Source organism: Cucurbita moschata, unplaced genomic scaffold (assembly GCF_002738365.1).
Source record: "Cucurbita moschata cultivar Rifu unplaced genomic scaffold, Cmos_1.0 Cmo_Scf00021, whole genome shotgun sequence".
NCBI classification, from domain to species: Eukaryota; Viridiplantae; Streptophyta; class Magnoliopsida; order Cucurbitales; family Cucurbitaceae; genus Cucurbita; species Cucurbita moschata.
Window position 1 is genome coordinate 2,808,388 of NW_019268537.1, and position 19,200 is coordinate 2,827,587.

At 36.8% G+C, this 19,200-nt stretch overlaps 4 protein-coding genes across 4 annotated transcripts in view; 3 read left to right on the plus strand and 1 right to left on the minus strand.

The window, feature by feature from the left end:
* Nucleotides 1-25: 25 nt before the first annotated feature.
* On the plus strand, nucleotides 26-3,539 carry LOC111458537 (probable serine/threonine-protein kinase PIX7). The gene is made up of 7 exons (XM_023101276.1): nucleotides 26-227; nucleotides 334-697; nucleotides 1,386-1,729; nucleotides 1,870-2,005; nucleotides 2,216-2,352; nucleotides 2,429-2,552; nucleotides 2,755-3,539. The coding sequence occupies exons 2-7, from the start codon at nucleotides 490-492 to the stop codon at nucleotides 3,273-3,275; spliced, it is 1,470 nt and encodes a 489-aa protein (XP_022957044.1). The 5' UTR covers nucleotides 26-227; nucleotides 334-489; the 3' UTR covers nucleotides 3,276-3,539.
* Nucleotides 3,540-3,948: 409 nt separating this feature from the next.
* LOC111458536 (alpha-amylase 3, chloroplastic-like) lies at nucleotides 3,949-10,737 on the plus strand. Its single transcript, XM_023101275.1, has 13 exons — nucleotides 3,949-4,039; nucleotides 4,841-4,971; nucleotides 5,110-5,164; nucleotides 5,245-5,367; nucleotides 5,492-5,612; nucleotides 5,992-6,344; nucleotides 6,654-7,261; nucleotides 7,374-7,563; nucleotides 7,656-7,819; nucleotides 8,817-9,066; nucleotides 10,017-10,139; nucleotides 10,291-10,458; nucleotides 10,572-10,737. Exons 2-13 carry the CDS (start codon nucleotides 4,850-4,852, stop codon nucleotides 10,731-10,733), a joined length of 2,439 nt encoding a protein of 812 aa, XP_022957043.1. The 5' UTR covers nucleotides 3,949-4,039; nucleotides 4,841-4,849; the 3' UTR covers nucleotides 10,734-10,737.
* Nucleotides 10,738-12,890: 2,153 nt separating this feature from the next.
* On the plus strand, nucleotides 12,891-15,242 carry LOC111458538 (probable pectate lyase P59). Its single transcript, XM_023101277.1, has 4 exons — nucleotides 12,891-13,398; nucleotides 13,508-14,159; nucleotides 14,232-14,474; nucleotides 14,555-15,242. Exons 1-4 carry the CDS (start codon nucleotides 13,205-13,207, stop codon nucleotides 14,777-14,779), a joined length of 1,314 nt encoding a protein of 437 aa, XP_022957045.1. The 5' UTR covers nucleotides 12,891-13,204; the 3' UTR covers nucleotides 14,780-15,242.
* A 48-nt stretch (nucleotides 15,243-15,290) lies between these two features.
* Nucleotides 15,291-19,200, minus strand: part of LOC111458539 — a 5,878-nt gene continuing 1,968 nt past the window's right edge. Inside the window, exons 6-13 of the mRNA XM_023101279.1 lie at nucleotides 19,027-19,128; nucleotides 18,262-18,351; nucleotides 17,572-17,646; nucleotides 17,251-17,283; nucleotides 16,911-16,988; nucleotides 16,553-16,618; nucleotides 16,138-16,205; nucleotides 15,291-15,633 (exon numbers count right to left, since the gene is read on the minus strand). Coding sequence (XP_022957047.1) covers nucleotides 15,612-15,633; nucleotides 16,138-16,205; nucleotides 16,553-16,618; nucleotides 16,911-16,988; nucleotides 17,251-17,283; nucleotides 17,572-17,646; nucleotides 18,262-18,351; nucleotides 19,027-19,128 — 534 coding nt within the window. The 3' untranslated portion in view covers nucleotides 15,291-15,611. The remainder of the gene's footprint in view (nucleotides 15,634-16,137; nucleotides 16,206-16,552; nucleotides 16,619-16,910; nucleotides 16,989-17,250; nucleotides 17,284-17,571; nucleotides 17,647-18,261; nucleotides 18,352-19,026; nucleotides 19,129-19,200) is intronic.

A 19,200-nucleotide genomic window follows, 5' to 3' on the forward strand; every position in this document is an offset into this window, starting at 1 on the left:
GAAAAAGGAAGAGAGAGAGAGAGAATTGATATTTTGGAAAATAATTTTTCTTTTATTTAATTGTTTTTGTTGCATAAAATTTATAACTCTACCAGCTTAAAACTAATCTGCTTGTTCTTGTTGAAAACCCATCTTGGGGATAATCTATATCTTTAGGCGCACAGATTTGTAAGTTGAACAGCGAGGGACTGCAAGAATCATTGTCCTTCGATGGAAAGGAGACTTCTGTATGAGCTCATTCTAGTTCATCCATTTTCTGCCTTTTGAAGGGTTTCTCTTGGAATTCATCAATTTTTATACGATCTGGTAATCTTCTCCTTTCTTTGCCCTTAGTGAAACGGGGTAGATTTGAGTGATCTTTTCCGCTGTTTCAAGGAAAAAATTAACTAGCCGGGGTTGATGTAGCGACTCGGGAAGGTGAGGCACTGGATGGTGTTTCCGATTCGAGGATTTTTTATGATTATCTGTGTTTTTCTTGGTACTTGAGCCATGGAGGTAATCGCTGAAGATGGGAAAGTTGAGTCTCGGGAAGTGAGGGAATCGAAGGGGAAGAAGAAGAAGCAGAAGAACAACAAGGAACAGATTGAAAACTTGGAAGAGGAGACTGGTTGTTGGATTGCTTTGAGGATTTTTGGTAGCTGCATTTCTTCGAGATCCAAAGTTGATAGTTCGATTAGTGGGACTAGTATCAACTATGGTAATGACTTATGTTATCGGAAGATCATTTTCCTCTTGTTGTATTCTCTGTACTCGCTTAATGGCTTAAAACTTAGATTTATTGCTTTCTGGGACCTCCTGAAATTTCTACTTTAGTTTATGTTCTTTAAGGGTTTGATTTTGATTGTTGTGATTTGGAAACATTTTCTGATGTCAGCATTGATTCTTTTCGCAAAAGTGTCCAAGAGTAGGCGTGGTTTGTGTATTGTTGTCACAAGTTGATTAACAACAATATTTGTGTACTTAAAATCATTGAACAATGCGAGTTCTTAATCTTGCATTTGTGTTATTTAAGATTAGAAAAGTTGTAATGGAAGTCTAGAAAATGGATCTTGAAGCTCTGCTTGACTTATCCAGTCAAGCTTCGGTAGAAAGCGAGAGTGGTTGCCTTGAATGCAGCTTTTACCTTACGAACCTGGAACGATCTCCTCGACTTATGATAACCCTTGTTGCAAAATGCAAACTAGTGTCCGTTTTTTGTGGATGATAATCTTTAAAAGGTTATAGATGGTGGGTAAGGAACGGATTGTTTATAGGAATGGGGAATTTAGATTAATGTTTTAAGTTTGAAACAAAACTGCATCCTGCGCTGTCGATATCGATATGCATTTTCTAACTTTTTATTTTTAATTTTTGAGTTTTACTCATTTATGATCCTTTTGTGCCAGCTGAAAGCAAGTCTACGGCTGATTCAAGTAGAGACCAACCAACACCTCGAGAGATATCTTCAACAGCCACAAGTATGAGTAATGCAGAGAGTACTTCATCCACTTCCAAACTAGAAGAGGAACTTAAAATTTCGCCTCATCTACGGAATTTTTCATTTAATGATCTTAAGTTGGCTACAAGGAACTTTAGACCCGAGAGTCTACTTGGTGAGGGTGGTTTTGGTTGTGTTTTCAAGGGTTGGGTTGAAGAAAATGGAACTGCTCCAGTTAAACCTGGTACAGGACTCACTGTTGCTGTTAAAACACTCAACCACGATGGTCTTCAGGGCCATAAAGAATGGATGGTTTGTAGCTTCTCTGATCGTCTTTTTGATATTTTGATGCATTTTTCATCCTGTATGCATGTGATAAAAAGTTGTTTGGATGGTAGGAATTTCCATATGTTCTACTTTCTAGTTGATGGGTGGGTTGTGTTATGTGGCAGGCTGAAGTGAACTTTCTTAGTGATCTCAAACATCCGAACTTGGTCAGACTTATCGGTTACTGCAACGAAGATGATCAAAGACTGCTTGTATATGAGTTCATGCCTAGAGGAAGCCTGGAGAATCATCTTTTCCGGAGTATGTTGCTTCATTTTTCATTTCCATTCATCCTGTAGTTTTTGGGTAAATGGTGCATTCTTCGAGTCTTCTCTTATGAATATATCAGGAAGTCCGTGACTTTGATCTTCTCTGTTAATTAGTTAACTAGCTTAGTCTTTTTAATATTTAAAAACCGATCTCGTATGTATCCTTCTGTTTCTCATTTGTAAAAATCTGTATCATGTGCAGGATCTCTACCTCTTCCGTGGTCTATTAGGATGAAAATTGCTCTAGGTGCTGCCAAGGGCCTTGCTTTTCTTCATGAGGAAGCACAAAGACCTGTGATATATCGTGATTTTAAAACGTCCAACATTCTATTAGATGCCGTATGTGACAGAAGCTGTGGATATAATTTGTTTTTCTTCATTATTTATCTTCCTCCTGAAAGTATCACTATTTCAGGAATACAATGCCAAGCTTTCTGATTTTGGACTTGCAAAAGATGGACCTGATGGAGATAAAACTCATGTCTCTACTCGTGTGATGGGAACGTATGGCTACGCAGCTCCAGAATACGTAATGACTGGTGAGTTTTAGAATATTCAAATGGAAATTTTCCTTGAACTGAGTAGAACTTATGGTCCTATAGTCTAGGAGCTTGTTCCCATAGCAGGCAACACTAAGATTAAAATTGTAGAATTAGAAACTATGTTATCTTGTTCAGTCTACCTGTGCCTTTTCATTGTTCCTGGCGATTGCTTTTGGTCTGATACGTGCTGCTCCGACAGGACATCTTACATCGAGGAGTGATGTTTACAGTTTTGGAGTGGTTCTTCTCGAAATGTTAACTGGAAGAAGATCCATGGATAAAAACCGTCCTAATGGTGAACATAACCTTGTGGAATGGGCACGGCCATACCTAGGAGAGAAAAAGAGATTCTATCGTTTGATAGACCCTAGGCTTGAAGGGCATTTCTCAATAAAAGGTGCCCAAAAGGCTGCACAATTAGCTGCTCAATGCCTTAGCCGAGATCAAAAGATCAGACCTCTAATGAGTGAAGTTGTAGAAGCCTTGAAGCCCCTCCCAAACCTCAAGGACATGGCAAGTTCATCTTATTATTTTCAGACAATGCAAGCTGACCGCATACGATCAAGCCCAATGGCGAGAAATGGCTACCATGCCGGGGCTGGACCAGTTCCGAAGAACGGGCAGCAACTACGCAGCTATTCAGTTGCCAATGGTTCTCATACTTCTCCATATCATCATCAGCAACCCCATCCATCTCCAAAACCCAATGTCAGAGCCTAAGAATTGGGTTGTTTGGTAATTAATTAGTAATTATCTAGTTGTGTTAACCCATCTCATTTTGTCATCGATAGATCTCCCCCTTCTACCTCAGTATAGATAGATGTTTATTTTGCAAAACAGCATTTGCTGGTGGATCATTGAAAATGCTACAGACAGTGATGTCTGCACTATCATCTTGTTAGAATGGGAAACCTGTCAGTAAAGTGTACGATAGCAGATGAATTTTGTTCATCCATTTTCAATCTCATATTGTTTTGGGAAGAACAGACAGAACTCAGTAGCTCTTCTCTTCACTCCTTTGCTTCTTCATTTTTGTGGCTCAAACCTTTCCATTTTAGGAAACAATGATACTAACAAGCAATTTTGCTGGCTTACAAATTCAATGCCCCACATAAACTGACGAGCTGAACTTACCCAAAAAAAAAAAAAAAGAATTTTGGATTGATGAAGTATTAGGCAACAGATACCGCAGTCTTATAAACCTGATTATTGATAACGAATACGTGATTAATCAATGGGTTTGACTGAATTATTGGAACAAGGATGCATTTGAAGCTGGAATTACTGTAAGATGTTGAACGGCTTCTCACACCCACTTTCCCAATATGCTAACCGTTCGAAATCTGCCGCGTGGACGGCGGAGAAAAGAAGCAATCGTCACAGACAACTGAAATGACCTGAACTCCGAGTTGCCATTTGCTACCTTAAATTCATTCGGTTTGCTGTCGCAAAGAGCAAATATTTCTAAAAAAGCTGCAGTGCAGGTAAGCTGTTTGTAGAATGTCCTGTTTCTTTCTTCAAGCTAAAGAGCCCACAATTAGTCGTTTGATGACAAAGATGAATCGAAATTTTCAAATGGGTGAATCTTTTCTTAACGTTTTTGTGAATTGGATGAATATATTATTTCTAAACCAAATTAGGAAAGCAAAAGGGTCACAAATTACATCATATTTTAGTTAACAAATAGCGTCCACTCCTGTAATTTTTCTCCCATCTCTCTGTTTTGGTTTTTGCTCTGTTCTTCTTTTCTTTGTTCAACTTCTTCCTGAACTTGCTCTGTAGAGGGAGTGGCAACTGTGGGATCATGTCCAATTGGGATTGATCCTCTTCTCTGTCACTGTGGTGAAGGGAAGCACAGATTTTACCACCGTCCTAGATTCCATACGTTCATAACCTGTTCCTTTAGTTACTGTCCAAATAAGCTTCTTTGTCGTGGCCGAAAGAGCTTTGTCAATTATAATTACACTTCTTATAGAGTTCCTGCTTTTAGAGCTACCACTACTAATGCGTCTCTTCTTCAAACTTTCCTATCTATGGATGTCTTGCTCAAGGATACGTTTCCTCTCAACCACATCGAAAAGGTTTAAATTTTATCTTAGGATGTGGGGCTCTTTTTCTCCCTCTTTAATTTGTGGGATCTGTTTTCTTTCTGCTGGGAAGTGCATTTCCTTTTTGCTTCCTTGAGTTGTTCACTCTCGAGATGATAATTTTTTTTGTTTGCCTTTACTCGCTTTTCTTGTTTTCCCTAATATTTTTTTGTTTTCCTTGTTGATTTGAGCTTGTAGTTGAAGGGAATGATATCTGTCAGACTAGCCCAGGTGAAGGACCAGAACCAATTGGAGCTTACTATAGGATGTAACCTTACTGGGAAATGGATCCTTCAATGGGGAGCGTCCTCAATCGACGACAGTGGCAGGTATATCTCGTTTTAATCTATGTTCCTTTGGGTATAAGGAGAAGCCTAAATTATTAAAAAAGTTACCGATGCTGAGTTTGTTTCGTTGATACCCTGCCTTCATCTAAAATGGGTTGAATGAATGAATGAACCTTGCAGCGATTGGGATCAAACTCCTGAAGAAATTACACCCCCGGGCTCAATACCCATCAAAGTTTGTAACAGTCTCTTCATTTCAATGTCTAAGCTGTTTTTGCATCGTCTGCATAAGTGTAATAACAATTATATTCTCAGGATTATGCTATTGAGACACCATTGAAGAAATCATCCTCATCTTCTTCGGGAGATTCTGTTCATGAAGTGAAGATTCATCATGTTCTCGACAAAACAATTGCAACTATAAATTTTGTTTTGAAGGTTCTTATTTTCAGTAGTTAGCAATTGAGGATGTTTGCTATTCCTCTTCGGTCCTTTGATCATTCTCGTTTTTAATATTGCAAGTTCTTTTGGTGAATCTGACTTCTTATTTTTGGTAGTGCAGGATGAAGAAACTGGAGTTCTGTATCAGCACAAAGGGAGAGATTTTAAGGTGCCTCTTTTAGAATACCATGGTGAAGATGAAAATATAGTTGGAACAAAAAAGGATATGGATTTATGGCCAGGTTAGAGAAGTTCTTATGAAATATAGTTGTCTTGATTGAAAGCAGTCATTGAGCTGAATAAGACCGATAGAAATAAATGATTTTATGTTCATGGCATATCTATTTAATTGACGGTACAATAAACCACTGATTAAGTATTTTTCTCTTTTTCTCTTTGATCTCTCTTCTGTTATGTCAATCTGATCTGATTTCATGATAGGAGCTGTAGTCTTGGCTGTTGAGCAGCAAGACATTCTAAGTGATTTCTTTCATTGTATACATTCTTAGAGCACTAAACTAGAAAGTAATGCGCCTATGGTCCATATCTTGCTTCCATTGTGCACTAGAGGGAATTTAATTTCGTTAGTGGGTTATGATTTTTAGATGGCCTCAATTGTAGGGGCTTTGGTTCAGCTATACAACCTCCTTGTCAAAGCAGAATCAAATTCTAAAGATCAAGGAAGCAATGGTGAATCTGGAGATACAAAGGAGAGAAAAAAGTATTTGGAAGGCTTCTATGAAGAGCCGCCTATTGTAAAAGAAGTAGCTGTTGATAATTTGGTCTGTGTTTCGGTTAGAAAGTGTCCAGAAACAACAAAATATCTTTTGTATTTGGAAACTGATCTACCTGGAGATGTTATTGTTCATTGGGGAGCGTGTAGAGATGAGACTAGGAAATGGGAGATTCCAGCAGCTCCTCATCCTCCGGAAACAACAGTGTTCAAGAACAAGGCCTTGCGTACCCTACTGCAGGTCCGGTGCAAAATATTTTTTCCCTGAAATTTGAGCTAATACTTATTGCTAATTCAACTCTTTTCTGGCATTATTGGGACAACGAATAGAAATTCAAAGACATATAATCGGAGGGAACCTTGAGTGTACCCTCCTTTAAGCTCTCAAGCCACATGGTAACTTGGCTTTTTAGAGAATCCTGCTCCTGTGTCGAGGGCGGGCTCTTTGAGGTCCTCCTAACAAGTCGTGGATGTGAAAAATTATCTTAGAAAATTCAACATGAGTATAACTCGAGTGATTATTATTAATTATGAAATGTTCTGTTTGCAGCCGAAAGAAGGGGGGAAGGGAAGTTGTGGAACTTTTACCATAGAAGAAGATTTTGGAGGATTTCATTTTGTTCTCAAGCAGAATGAGAACTCTTTGTTAAACTATAAGGGAGATGACTTCTATGTCCCCTTCTCAAGTTCTGGTAACCTGCCTGATCACCCGAGACGGAGCGAATCAGAGGATGCAGAAGTATCTAGAAAACCTGAAGAAGAATCTGAAGGAGTTTCTGTTACTGACATTTCTTCTCAGAAGACTCAAAAGAAAAAAACCAAAGAAGCACAAGAAAGCATTCTTGAGGAAATTGAAAAATTGTCTGCTGAAGCCTATGATCTCTTCAGAAGTTCTTCTTCAACAGAGGAAATAATTGAGACGCCTAAACCCGTAGAACCACCTGTTCGAACATCCTCTGGCACAGGTACAGGTTTTGAAATATTGTGCCAAGGGTTCAATTGGGAATCTCACAAATCTGGAAGATGGTACATGATACTTAAAGAGAAAGCTGCAGAATTATCCTCCCTTGGTTTCACTATGCTATGGTTGCCACCTCCAACAGAATCTGTGTCACCAGAAGGGTATATGCCGAAGGACTTGTATAATTTAAATTCCAGGTATATGCAGATCCTTTTCTTTTCTCAATCCACTCCTAGATTAAATCATTATCACTTGTCGAGTAACCGTTAACTTCCAATGATCATTCAGAGTCTACTTTGTTGATTTTAGATATGGTAACATTGATGAGCTGAAGGATGCTGTGAAGACGTTCCATGATGTTGGGATAAAGGTTCTTGGTGATGTTGTCCTAAATCATCGTTGTGCACATTTTAGAAATCAAAATGGTATTTGGAATATATTTGGTGGTCGCTTAAATTGGGATGAACGTGCTGTAGTTTCAGATGATCCACATTTTCAGGTTTGATCTTTTATTAATTCAATGATTGATATGAATGATTATCCACTTTGCATATGCGATCTAAAATTAATTATCTTATACTGAGGATGAAGAGTGACAGAACACATGTAAATGTCCCATTGATTATTCAATTTTCATGCCATGTGAAGGGTAGGGGCAACAAAAGTAGCGGAGATAACTTTCATGCTGCGCCTAACATTGATCATTCACAAGATTTTGTGAGAAATGATATTAAAGAATGGTTATGCTGGTTAAGGTTAATTTCCCAACCAATCCTTTTCTGGCTGAACTATTAATTTCTGTGGAACTTTTATTGGTTTATTTCATAGTTTCTAGTCTTCTATGTGAAGACCTTATTGTATTGTGACATGATAACCCATAAGTTTGACATAACGGTGAAAAGAGGCTTTGTACTACTGAACTAAGAGGTCCCTAGTTCAATGCCCTCTCATTGCATAGCTGCAATTTGAGACCCTTTTTGCACTGGTAGGTGCCTGATATGATTAGATATAATTCCTCTCTTTGAACTTGAGAACAAAAAAAAATTAAGGACATTTTCTAAAAAATGTTAAATTAACCAAATAAGTGAAGAGTTTGAGTTATGTTGGTACATGGTGTGAGATCTCACATCAGTTGGAGAGGGGAATGAAGCATTCCTTATAAGGGTGTGGAAACCTCTCCCTAGTAGACGCGTTTTAAAACCTTGAGAGAAAGCCCGAAAGGGAAAGCCCAAAGATGACAATATCTGCTAGTGGTGGGCTTGGGCTGTTACAAATGGTATCAGAGCCAGACATCGAGCGGTGTGCCAGTGAGTATGTTGGTCCCCTAAGAGGGGTGGATTGTGAGATCTCACATCAATTGGAGAGGAGAACGAAGTATTCCTTATAAGGGTGTGGAAATCTCTCCCTAGTAGACGTGTTTTAAAACCTTGAGGAGAAGCCCAGAAGGTAAAGCTCAAAGAGGACAATATCTGCTAGCGGTGAGCTTGAGCTCCTGGATCATGCTTGATTTTCTAATCAATCTTTTTAACGTTTGTTCCTTGAAATGAAACCATGCGGCTATCTTTAAATTATTAATTGGTGGGTTCATTCTGGTTATTTTAACAAAGTGCTTGATGTTCTTAACTTCTATGATTTGCTTATATACGTATGCACATAGGTTTCCTAATCAATTCAAATGTCTCTTTTTCACTTTGTTTTTAAGGATTAGAGTAGCCATGTTTTATGCATATGTTTCTGGCTGTTGACATGCAGAAAGGAAATTGGGTACGATGGGTGGAGGCTTGATTTTGTCAGAGGATTCTGGGGTGGTTATGTGAAGGATTACTTGGATGCAAGTGAACCTTACTTTACTGTTGGCGAATACTGGGATTCGCTGAGCTATACGTATGGTGTGATGGATTATAATCAAGATGCTCATAGACAGAGAATCATTGACTGGATAAATGCTACTAATGGAACTGCTGCAGCATTTGATGTTACTACCAAAGGGATCCTTCATTCTGTAAGCTTTCATTTAATTAACTGGTTCTCAATTATGTGGAAGAAAATTTCTGAGCTTATTCTCCTTTTCCTAATATGAACCTTGAGTCATCAAAGCCTTTCTGACTCGGCCTAGTCCGGTCGCCCTACGCGACTGGCGTGGCCGAAAGGCGGAACTTTCGTCGCAGTTGGCGACCTATGGGGCTGACACTTTTTTTTTTGTTATCTAAAGGCGAAGACTCTGAAGTGAACAAACACTCGGCCTAGTGGGCGAACATGGCAGGCTTCAGGTTCGTGCACCTGCTGACACCTTTCGAAGCACTTTTGAGTGTGCGCTTCAGTTTTCGAATGTGTTGTTCAGCCTCACAAGTCTACAAGCCTTTCTTGTTCCATTGCTCGCCTTTTAGCGGGGGCCTTAGAGTAGGGGTCCCAAGAGAGCCATAGTCGCAACTGTTGTCATAGTTAACAAGGTTGAAACTTTCAGGAAAAAACTTCGAATTGGGAGAGTGATCCTCGAATTGGGAGAGTGATCCTCCCAGTGAACTGACCGTATCCCAAACTGACACAGGTGAACAAGTAGAGTATACTAGGACACTTGAGAGAAACATGTCAAAGAAACTCGGCAAAATGACCCCGTAACTTCAGGAGAAGGGGTGCTCTCCCATCTTTTGATTAGGAAAGCGGCACATACCCGGGGGTAACGACGGTTTATTAAAAACACAGGATTAAACTCGTAATAAAAAGAATTTTTATCACATTGTCATAACTTCTACTTTCTCCTTGTGTCTGTTTTAGATGTGTCTGATGGATTCAATTAGAAAAATCATATTGGTGTTCATTTTAGACAGTACTTCTGCAGCAATCCCTAAGATTCTTTGATTCTTACTCGTAGAACGTTATATACTTCTGAGATGCTTATTATATTTTTCCATGTTCTTTTTTCAGTAACCATTTGGTAAATCTCTGTTATAGGCAGTTGATAGATGTGAATATTGGCGTTTATCAGATGAGAAACGAAAGCCTCCTGGAGTCGTTGGATGGTGGCCTTCTCGTGCTGTTACCTTTATAGAGAATCACGACACTGGATCTACTCAGGTTTAAACATCTTTCCATAACAACCAGTTTATTGCATGAAATCAACTGGGTGAAACATTCATTACAGATACACTCTGATGTTTGTACTTTGGATGTTCTTCCATTTTAAATCTTAAAATTAATTTGGTGATGGTGTTTTCTGATGCTGTAGGGTCATTGGAGATTTCCCAGTGGAAAAGAAATGCAAGGGTATGCTTACATCCTGACTCATCCTGGGACACCATCACTATTCTTTGACCACATTTTCTCCCACTACAAATCTGAGATTGCAACACTTATTTGTCTTAGAAAACGGCAGAAACTTCACTGCCGGAGCGTAGTAAGTATGAATGATCTTTTTAAAAGATTGAAGAAAATTGCTATTGGCCTATGCCTTCACCGATGAAGAACAAGTATAAGTAGGCTTTAATTACTCTGTCCTGTAATCTTCAGGTTAAAATTGAGAAGGCAGAAAGGGATGTGTATGCAGCCACCATGGATGAAAAAGTTGGAGTGAAGATTGGACCAGGCTATTTTGAACCTCCTAGAGGATCCAGTGGATGGTCATTGGTTATGGAGGGAAAAGACTACAAGGTCTGGGAAGTATCCAACTAAATCCTGGTGAATCCCTAACTTTAGACAACAGAAAACCTCTGTGGGACTTTATTGGATTGTGAACGGTAGTAGATTTATACTCTTATGTTCATCGTAAGGTTAGCTTGCCTAGTCAATGGTTATACGTATCAAAACTATATATGATAAATGATATAAAATAAATAGTCATAAATAACAAATAACTATGTATCGTAAAAAGCTATATATATGGTAAAGTTGAACTATGTACTTTCTGTATTCTCTGTTGTTGTACATAATTGAAGTCATCAGTATAAACTTTTATCTCTTGTTTTTTCGTGTTCATCTAGTTTGAGTGTGCGTTGTTGCGAGATCGTGCACCGGTTGGTGGCCATGTATAAACTTATGGGCAGGTTAATATTATAGGAGGCGTGGGTGATGCCATTGTATATCCACTTTTTTTTTCCCACCTCTCAGCCCACTTTCTTATTCCACTCATCACAGTTTTCCCTTTAGAAATCCATATTTCCAAGCAAGGGCGAAGAGGTTTTCCCCATCCTCTGCCTTTGACCCCTAAAATTGTGTAATGATTAAATGAAATTTATTGATGATTTATATTGATTAAGCTTGTGTTAAATAGCTTTGAACTCTAAGAGGATACTAATTGGTCTAATTAGTTCGAATTTTTAGTTTTGTGTTTAATATTTTCTTAACATGTTCCACATTTTAATAAAATTTATGAACTTATTAGATAAAAAGTTATTAGTTTAATGATCTTAAACACACCATTTAATAGATTTATTAATTTAAAAAATATTAAATATGTCCTAAATAAAAAAAAACTAGAGACTTATCGGACATTTTCAAAGTTCAAAAACTTGTTAGGTAAAAAATTGAAAATGTAAATAGTCCACGAAACGGGGACGGGGAGCCTTTCTCGTCTCTATTCCCACGAAATTTTCTATTTATTTTTGTAGGGTTTGGAGGGAATTCCCCGCAAAAAAATTTGCAAGGATTGGGTTCCTGTAGATTATTTTTATCGGTTTATTATTCTTTTAGAAAAATAGTTATTTTAAAGTTTTCATTTCTTAATATAATTTTTTAATAAATCAATATATTTTATAAGCAAAGATCGACTAACATAATTTTTAAAAATTTAAATTTTAACTATGGAAAAAAATCTATCCCAGTTTAAATAATATAATTGGAGTGTCAAAATTAACTAATTGTTTTTTTAATATAGCCAAAACATATATAGGTTGAAAATATTTTTTGTAATTCTATACTTGGTCCCATTTATTTAACGGGCAAAAATGTTCCACACTTCCTCCTCTATTCTCCGTCTAACCAGAAAATTCCCTCACCGTTTAGGATAGATCTCCACAAAGCTCCGACACCACAGGTAAAATAGATATTTCTAATATTATCTATTAGATACCTTTTAAAGTTCAATAACCTATTAAAAATAAATATAAAAATTGAAAGACCTAACCAACTTCACATGTATAATATAAGTACTACTATTTATTTACTTATAAAAAGCTATATATATGACAAGACTTATATTACTATATATTTACTTATAAAAAGCTATATATATGACAAAACGTTATAAAATTTGAGATTAAATTACAAAATGATTTATTGAACTTTTGTTTTATTAGATCATAAAGTTTAAAAAAAAAACATGTTTCTAATTTCATATCTAATATACTCTAAGTCGTAAAATTGGGTAATGAATTCCTAAAATAATAGGTATCTAATAATCAACATTTCTAAAATTTACAAATTGTTTAACAAATCTATGAATTAAATAAAATTAAAAAAAAAAGTCAAATAAGTAATTATTAAAAAAAAAATTCAGTCTTATAAAAACTTTAAACAAAATATTGAAAATTTAAGAATATATATATATAAAAAAAAATGTTAATCTTAAAACAAAGACAAATCTTGAGAGTTTTTTTTATAAAAAAAAAAAACAAAAAAACTCCAATTCTTTAAAAATAAATAAATACAGGAAATTTTTGAAGTGGATAAACCTCGAAGATTTTAGTTTGTAAAATAGTAAGCTAATTTTTGGGTGTACAAATTTTTTATTATTTTTTAAAAGTAAATTCGCATATTTGAGCTTTGAATTCTTAGGATGGAGACAAAAAAAAGGAAAAATAAAATTAATAATAATATTAATATAAAGTTCGATTTGTTCAATGTCTGTTTAAAAAGCAACGGAAATAGAAAAAACAGCCAAAGCTGAGCCACAGAAAATATCTATGTTAGTAAATAACTGTTTTAACCGTCCGAGTAGCTAACGGTTCTCCCTTCTTCCCGCCATGAACGACCTTGGCTACCCCCATCATCATCTTCCTCTGTTTTCCCTCATAACTCCTTAAAGCCTTCTCCTTCCCATCAACCAATTCACACTTCCTCAAGCGGAATCCTTCGTGTTTCGCTTGAGGATTTCAAATCCGGTAATCATAGTCTAAGATCCAAAGGGCTTTCATCATCCCACAGAAATGGTAGCACCCACGAGCAGAGCTATGCTTGGGGTTCTGCTAACATTATCCTTGGTGGCTACTGCATATGCTGACACTGGAAACTTCGATGATTACTGGAAATCACGCGCCGCCAAGGCTGAGAAAGCCGCCGCCAAGGCCTTCGACCCTAATCCAGAGAACGTCACCGACATCCTCAATGCTGAAGTTGAGCAGTAAGTTGTTTTATTTTATTTTATTTTATTTTATTTTTTCAATCTTCAGGAGAAATTTTGTAGTAAGAACTCAGGGGAAATGAATTAATGGGATTGGAGTTTGATGCAGGGAATTGAGCGGAAGCAATGATACGAGAAGGAATTTGAAGAGATATACAGGGCCATGTCGAGCCACTAATCCCATAGACCGGTGCTGGAGATGCGACCCCAATTGGGCCAAAAACAGGAAGAAGCTGGCCGATTGTGTTCTGGGTTTTGGCTGGAAGACCATCGGCGGGAAGTTGGGTCCATTCTACGTGGTGAACGATTCGTCGGACTCGGATATCATGGAACCAAAACCTGGGACCCTCCGACATGCTGTGATCCAAAAGGGGCCGTTGTGGATCACATTCTCAACCAACATGGCCATTAGGCTAACTCAGGAGCTCATCGTGTCCAGCGACAAGACCATAGATGCAAGAGGCGCTAATGTTCAGATTGCTTATGGGGCTGGCATTACTCTTCAGTATGTACAAAATGTGATCATCCATGGGCTTCGTATCCATCACATCGTCATGGGTAGCGGCGGAATGATCAGGGACTCCGTGGACCATGTGGGTTTGAGGACAATGAGCGACGGCGATGGCATTTCAATTTTCGGTTCCTCCAACATTTGGATTGACCATGTTTCCATGTCCAATTGTCAAGATGGTCTAATTGATGCCATCATGGGATCCACTGCCATCACCATATCCAATAGCCATTTCACTCACCACAATGATGTAATGAAGCATGCTGAAACCATGTGACTGATGTTTTCATAAAAGAGTTTAAAAGTTGGGAGTTTTATGCAGGTGATGCTGTTCGGAGCAAGCGATGGGTACTCGAATGATCAGATAATGCAAGTGACAGTGGCATTCAATCACTTTGGTCAAGGGTTGGTGCAGAGGATGCCAAGGTGCCGATGGGGGTTCTTCCATGTCGTTAACAATGACTACACTCATTGGCTTATGTATGCCATAGGTGGTAGCCAGCATCCCATCATTATCAGCCAGGGCAATCGATTCATTGCTCCTCCAAATGTAAATGCTAAAGAGGTAATCAAGTCAAGTCAAATCAAATCAAATCAAATGTTTAATTTTCTCAAGAAACTAAAACTGGGTGTGAACCAACTCAGGTGACAAAGAGAGAGTACTCGCCGGAGAGTGTGTGGAAGACGTGGACATGGAGATCAGAGGGAGACTTGATGATGAACGGAGCATTCTTTGTTACCTCCGGCGACCAAAGGAAGAAACGACCTTTCTCAAAGATGGATATGATCTCGTACAGAGAAGGGACATACGTTACCAGAATGACACGTATGTCAGGTGCGCTTCCCTGCTTCATAGGCAGACCATGCTAAACTTCAACTCACACGTCGACGCAAACTCGCCGTCAACGAACAGATTTTTACTCTTTGGGTCACCGCTCAACTCACTGAGTATTAATTTTTTGGTTGGCTCGACTGGATTGGGTCTTTCTGGCGTTATCAAGATACAAGTGAACTTGTTTTCCTCTTTGTTCACTTCCTTATTTACCATAGCATTAATAAATATTTGTTATTATTGGACATTTTTTTTATGGGGAAATTTTGAAAGAATTTAACAAATGTGAAATAAAAGAAGGTAAATTTGACGTTTGACGTGCGTTCTAACACATAATGTTACAACTTTTCTTTTTTATTTTTACCTTTGGCAAAGTCTTAAAAATTCCTCCTGTAAATGTTGTAAACTGTAAAAAAAAAAAAAATGTTAGAACTTTAATTTTACCTTGGCAAGATCATAAAAATTCCTCCTGTAAATGTTGTGAACTGTACAAAAAAAAAAGTGAGCTACAAAAGAATGGATGATGAATGAACCGTGATTCTAAAGAAATAATCAGCCACAAGAAGCGACATAGTAGTGATTTATACGGGGCAAAATTTTGTTCCATGACCCTTACATATCATTGATTCTGTAGAATCTGGAGTTGAATTGAATTTCTCAATACTGTAGTTTATTCGTGTGAAGGAGTAATCACACCTCAAAAAGTCCTAACGTTGCATGGTATTTTACTCATTGCCAACATAAATTTTAGGAAAAGGAAGAGATTGCGCCTCCTTCTTGGAATATACGTAAGATAAACAACTTGAACAAATGTGTGGATGATGGTGGAATCGACACAGGAGGATGCACAGCAGACAATCTCTCTTCCCATTAACATCTAGTTGATGCGGACCTGCCATAAGTCAAAACAACCGCATAAATGATGAGCAACATAGCACGCCGACTTCTCTATGAAATTGTTGGGGGCATAGCAAAGAGAGATTTATATTCTGAAATTGGCAAAAAGGAAAAGAAAAAACGGCAAACTTAATAAAATCTAAACTTTTGAAGTGAGGTCATCTAATCCAGAGAATCTGACAATTCATATCTATTATCTCCTTTATTCTATTAATAACTTAGCCCCAATAGAAAGTATAAACCAAGACAATCTAACACAGGCAAGGTTTATACTTCACATAATCGAACTAGCACGAGACATGGAAATGGAAATCGGGTTATCTCGGGGCAGATAAGGGATGTTGGTCCTTTCAAATTCCAATTTCTCAAAGTATAATGAGAACAACCCAGTTAAACAACACTGTTGCACATTAGTGAACATTAATCACTTCTTCTACATGTATACACTAATAATCTGAAAACAGGGGGAAAATCAAGATGAAACCAAAAGTCCTCAAACCTGAGAAGGGCTCTTGGTTGACCTTCTGTAAAATCTCGTGAAAGCGTATCAGTAAGTTCTTTAAGACCCTGAAAGAATCATTTGGATACTTACAAACAAGTAATAAAAATTAAAAGTTATTTAAGACAGGTAAATGAATAACCCTCTGTTTGATGCGTTTCGGTAAAATTGAGAAGCAAATGTTGATCATAGAAAGTTTTGAAAGGGCATTTGGTGCTTCCACAACAAAAATTATATTTGTGAATGAAGGAATAATTGTTTCATACTTGACAACGGCCCAAGCTTTAGAAAGTTGGCACAACGGTTGCCATTGAGAATAAAAAACATTGCGCTTAAATTATCACAAATTGCAAAAGTACTTCACGTTATATGCATTCCCCCTTCAATCAATTGGGGGTTGTTGCATAATGCATACCTTCAGATTAGGAGTTTCCAGATGCGTCAGCAGACCCTGAGTCCTGCCTGGAAGTTTAAGCTGCTCCTGCAAGTACCGGGATACAACATGTAACATCAGTTCAAAAATTGAAATAATAAAAAATGGAAATAATTGAGTCAAGTAGTTCACTTGATCAACAGACACATGTGATAAATATGAGAAAAATAAAAGAAATGTAACTTAAGGACCCCTCCGACCAACAATGAAATTAATTAGTGAGTCACAGGACCCGATTATTGAGAGAAAGTTGAAACAAAATAATCGCATCTGATAATGGGTATAGTTGAGTTGTTTTGTTTTCCAGTTCAGGCTAATTTGCACAAGTACTGTATCCAACCTTTACAGTTTCAGACATTTTCGCTTGCTTTCCATCAACAAAGTTGCACAAGTACAATACACCAACATTTGCAAGTTCCTGAAAGTAACGGATCATCATAAGCAAAGTTCCCAATATCGTAATAGTAGAAATGACTTTGCAATAATAAAAAAACAAAATCATATCAGGAAATGAGAACGACTTTGGGAAACCTCCCTATTCTAAATACGTAGGCGATACGTCACCCAATTTTATTCTATTTGGTTGGAGACCTAGCCTTTTAAGGTATAAAAGAAAACCAGTCAAACTGACAAAGTCAGTACTATATGCACCCAAAAAAATAAAAGAGAAAGTTTCTCACCTGCTTATATTCAAGAGAAGATAGTTTCCCATCCTGAAACAAGAGAAGAGATGTATGGTAATTAATGCTCAAGTAAAAGTGATACACCATAAATAATTTCTTTTAATGTCATATCCCTGTCAGTAAACGCGAATTCTAGAGAATCCCTCATCACTTATCAAATTCGAAACCAGAAGCAGTTACTGAAAAAAATGATTTGACATGTCTGCAAGTACAACTGTCAAAGCAACGGCATAGTAAATGCAACAGATGGATCAGATTACCAATCTTATGAGATAGAAACATATATTAGTTTTACAACTACTTTCATGGAAAACTCACCAAACCAGAAACCATGTTTTGCAACTGAGCCAAGTCAAAGTCGATGCCAGAAAGAGATTTTTGAACTTCTGCTACCTGTTCCACCAATCTTAACCATATCAAAACATGATGTAAACTACCCCTTCATGTGAACAAAATTTCGAACGTACTACATCTATATAGAGATAAGAAAGCAGCTTGGCTTTTATTTGCGATCATATTATATGGAAGTTATCAATATTTCTTGGAGACTTGGCACTTAAAATTTTGATAACATTCAGACACCTCATAGCGTTGGATACATGCAATTATTTATATATAACTTTTATCTTTTTAGTTTTTTTCTTAAATAAAAAATAATAACGCTCTGGGAAAAAAAGTGTAGTATGATGGGTTGTAGCAGTTTCAACATAGCAAAAGATTTTTTTTTAAAAAAAAAATATATATATATATATATATGTATGTAATGCTAAGAAATAAAAATAAAAATAAAAAAATAAATAACAGTATTTTTCGAGGTATAAAATTTATTTACATCAGGATAACTTCAGATCACCACAAAGTCCATGTATCCATTCATCATTTAACAAAATTTCTGAACACTAGCACATGCCTACACCATACAAAAACATATTGGTTTCCTTAAACTTGCACATTATGTAAAAACTCAACAGTCAAGTTTATAGAACTGCAAAATCATTAGTCACATACATCTTCTTTGATCAATTTCGAGAGTTCATTCTGCTTCAACATCTTATCATCCAAGTTCTCAATCCGCTGTGTCAAATGCCTCTTTGTTGCCTATTTAACAAAAGAAATAAGTAAAAAAATGTCAACACATTCCTTATTCATTTTTGTAACAATTTGACAATTTCCAACCCCAATAAAAGAGTAGTTGACTTAACAGTGACAGCACACTCAATAATCACAAATCACAGTCTCACAGGAAACAAACAAACAAACGTTCAAAAATGGTACTTCTTTATTTCCTGCGTCATTCTGCAGGAGCAGTTATTCAAAACCTGATGAAAAAGGGACAATTTTTCTCCATAGCATACTTTATTCAGAGTTGGACAAATTAAACCATCATTATGAAAAAAAAAAAAAGTTTCCAATTAAAAAAGGTGGAAAAGGAAAATAAACGGCTTGAGGGGTGGGGTAAATGAGTTGGATGTTTTATTATACCTAGTTCTACAATATACACAGCAGGAAAAAGAAAAGAATTAATAAATATCAGTACTATCTGAAATATGGATTAAGCATTAATATGCAGAAATATGCAACTATTAATCAAGCATCCAATTACGTCATAGTAGATCATAAATGAGATTTTCAACAAGGATATGAAGAGGACATGTCAACTTCTAAAAAGTCATGAATTTTAAAAAAATAATAGTAACACTACGAAACAAGCTATACACACACTTCTTTCCCTCTAAATAAAACAGGTTGAAGAGCATACTAGACCACACTTACAGCAAGGGCCTCTGATACGTGCTCCAAATGTTTAGTTAAGTTTGAGACAGCATTAGCCATATTGCGCTTTGTAACATACATAAGGTCTGAGAATGAAAACCCCTGTTCAAACAGAAAGAATAAATAAGATATGAGTTATGGGAAAAAAAAAAAAAAAAAAAAAAAAAAAAAAAG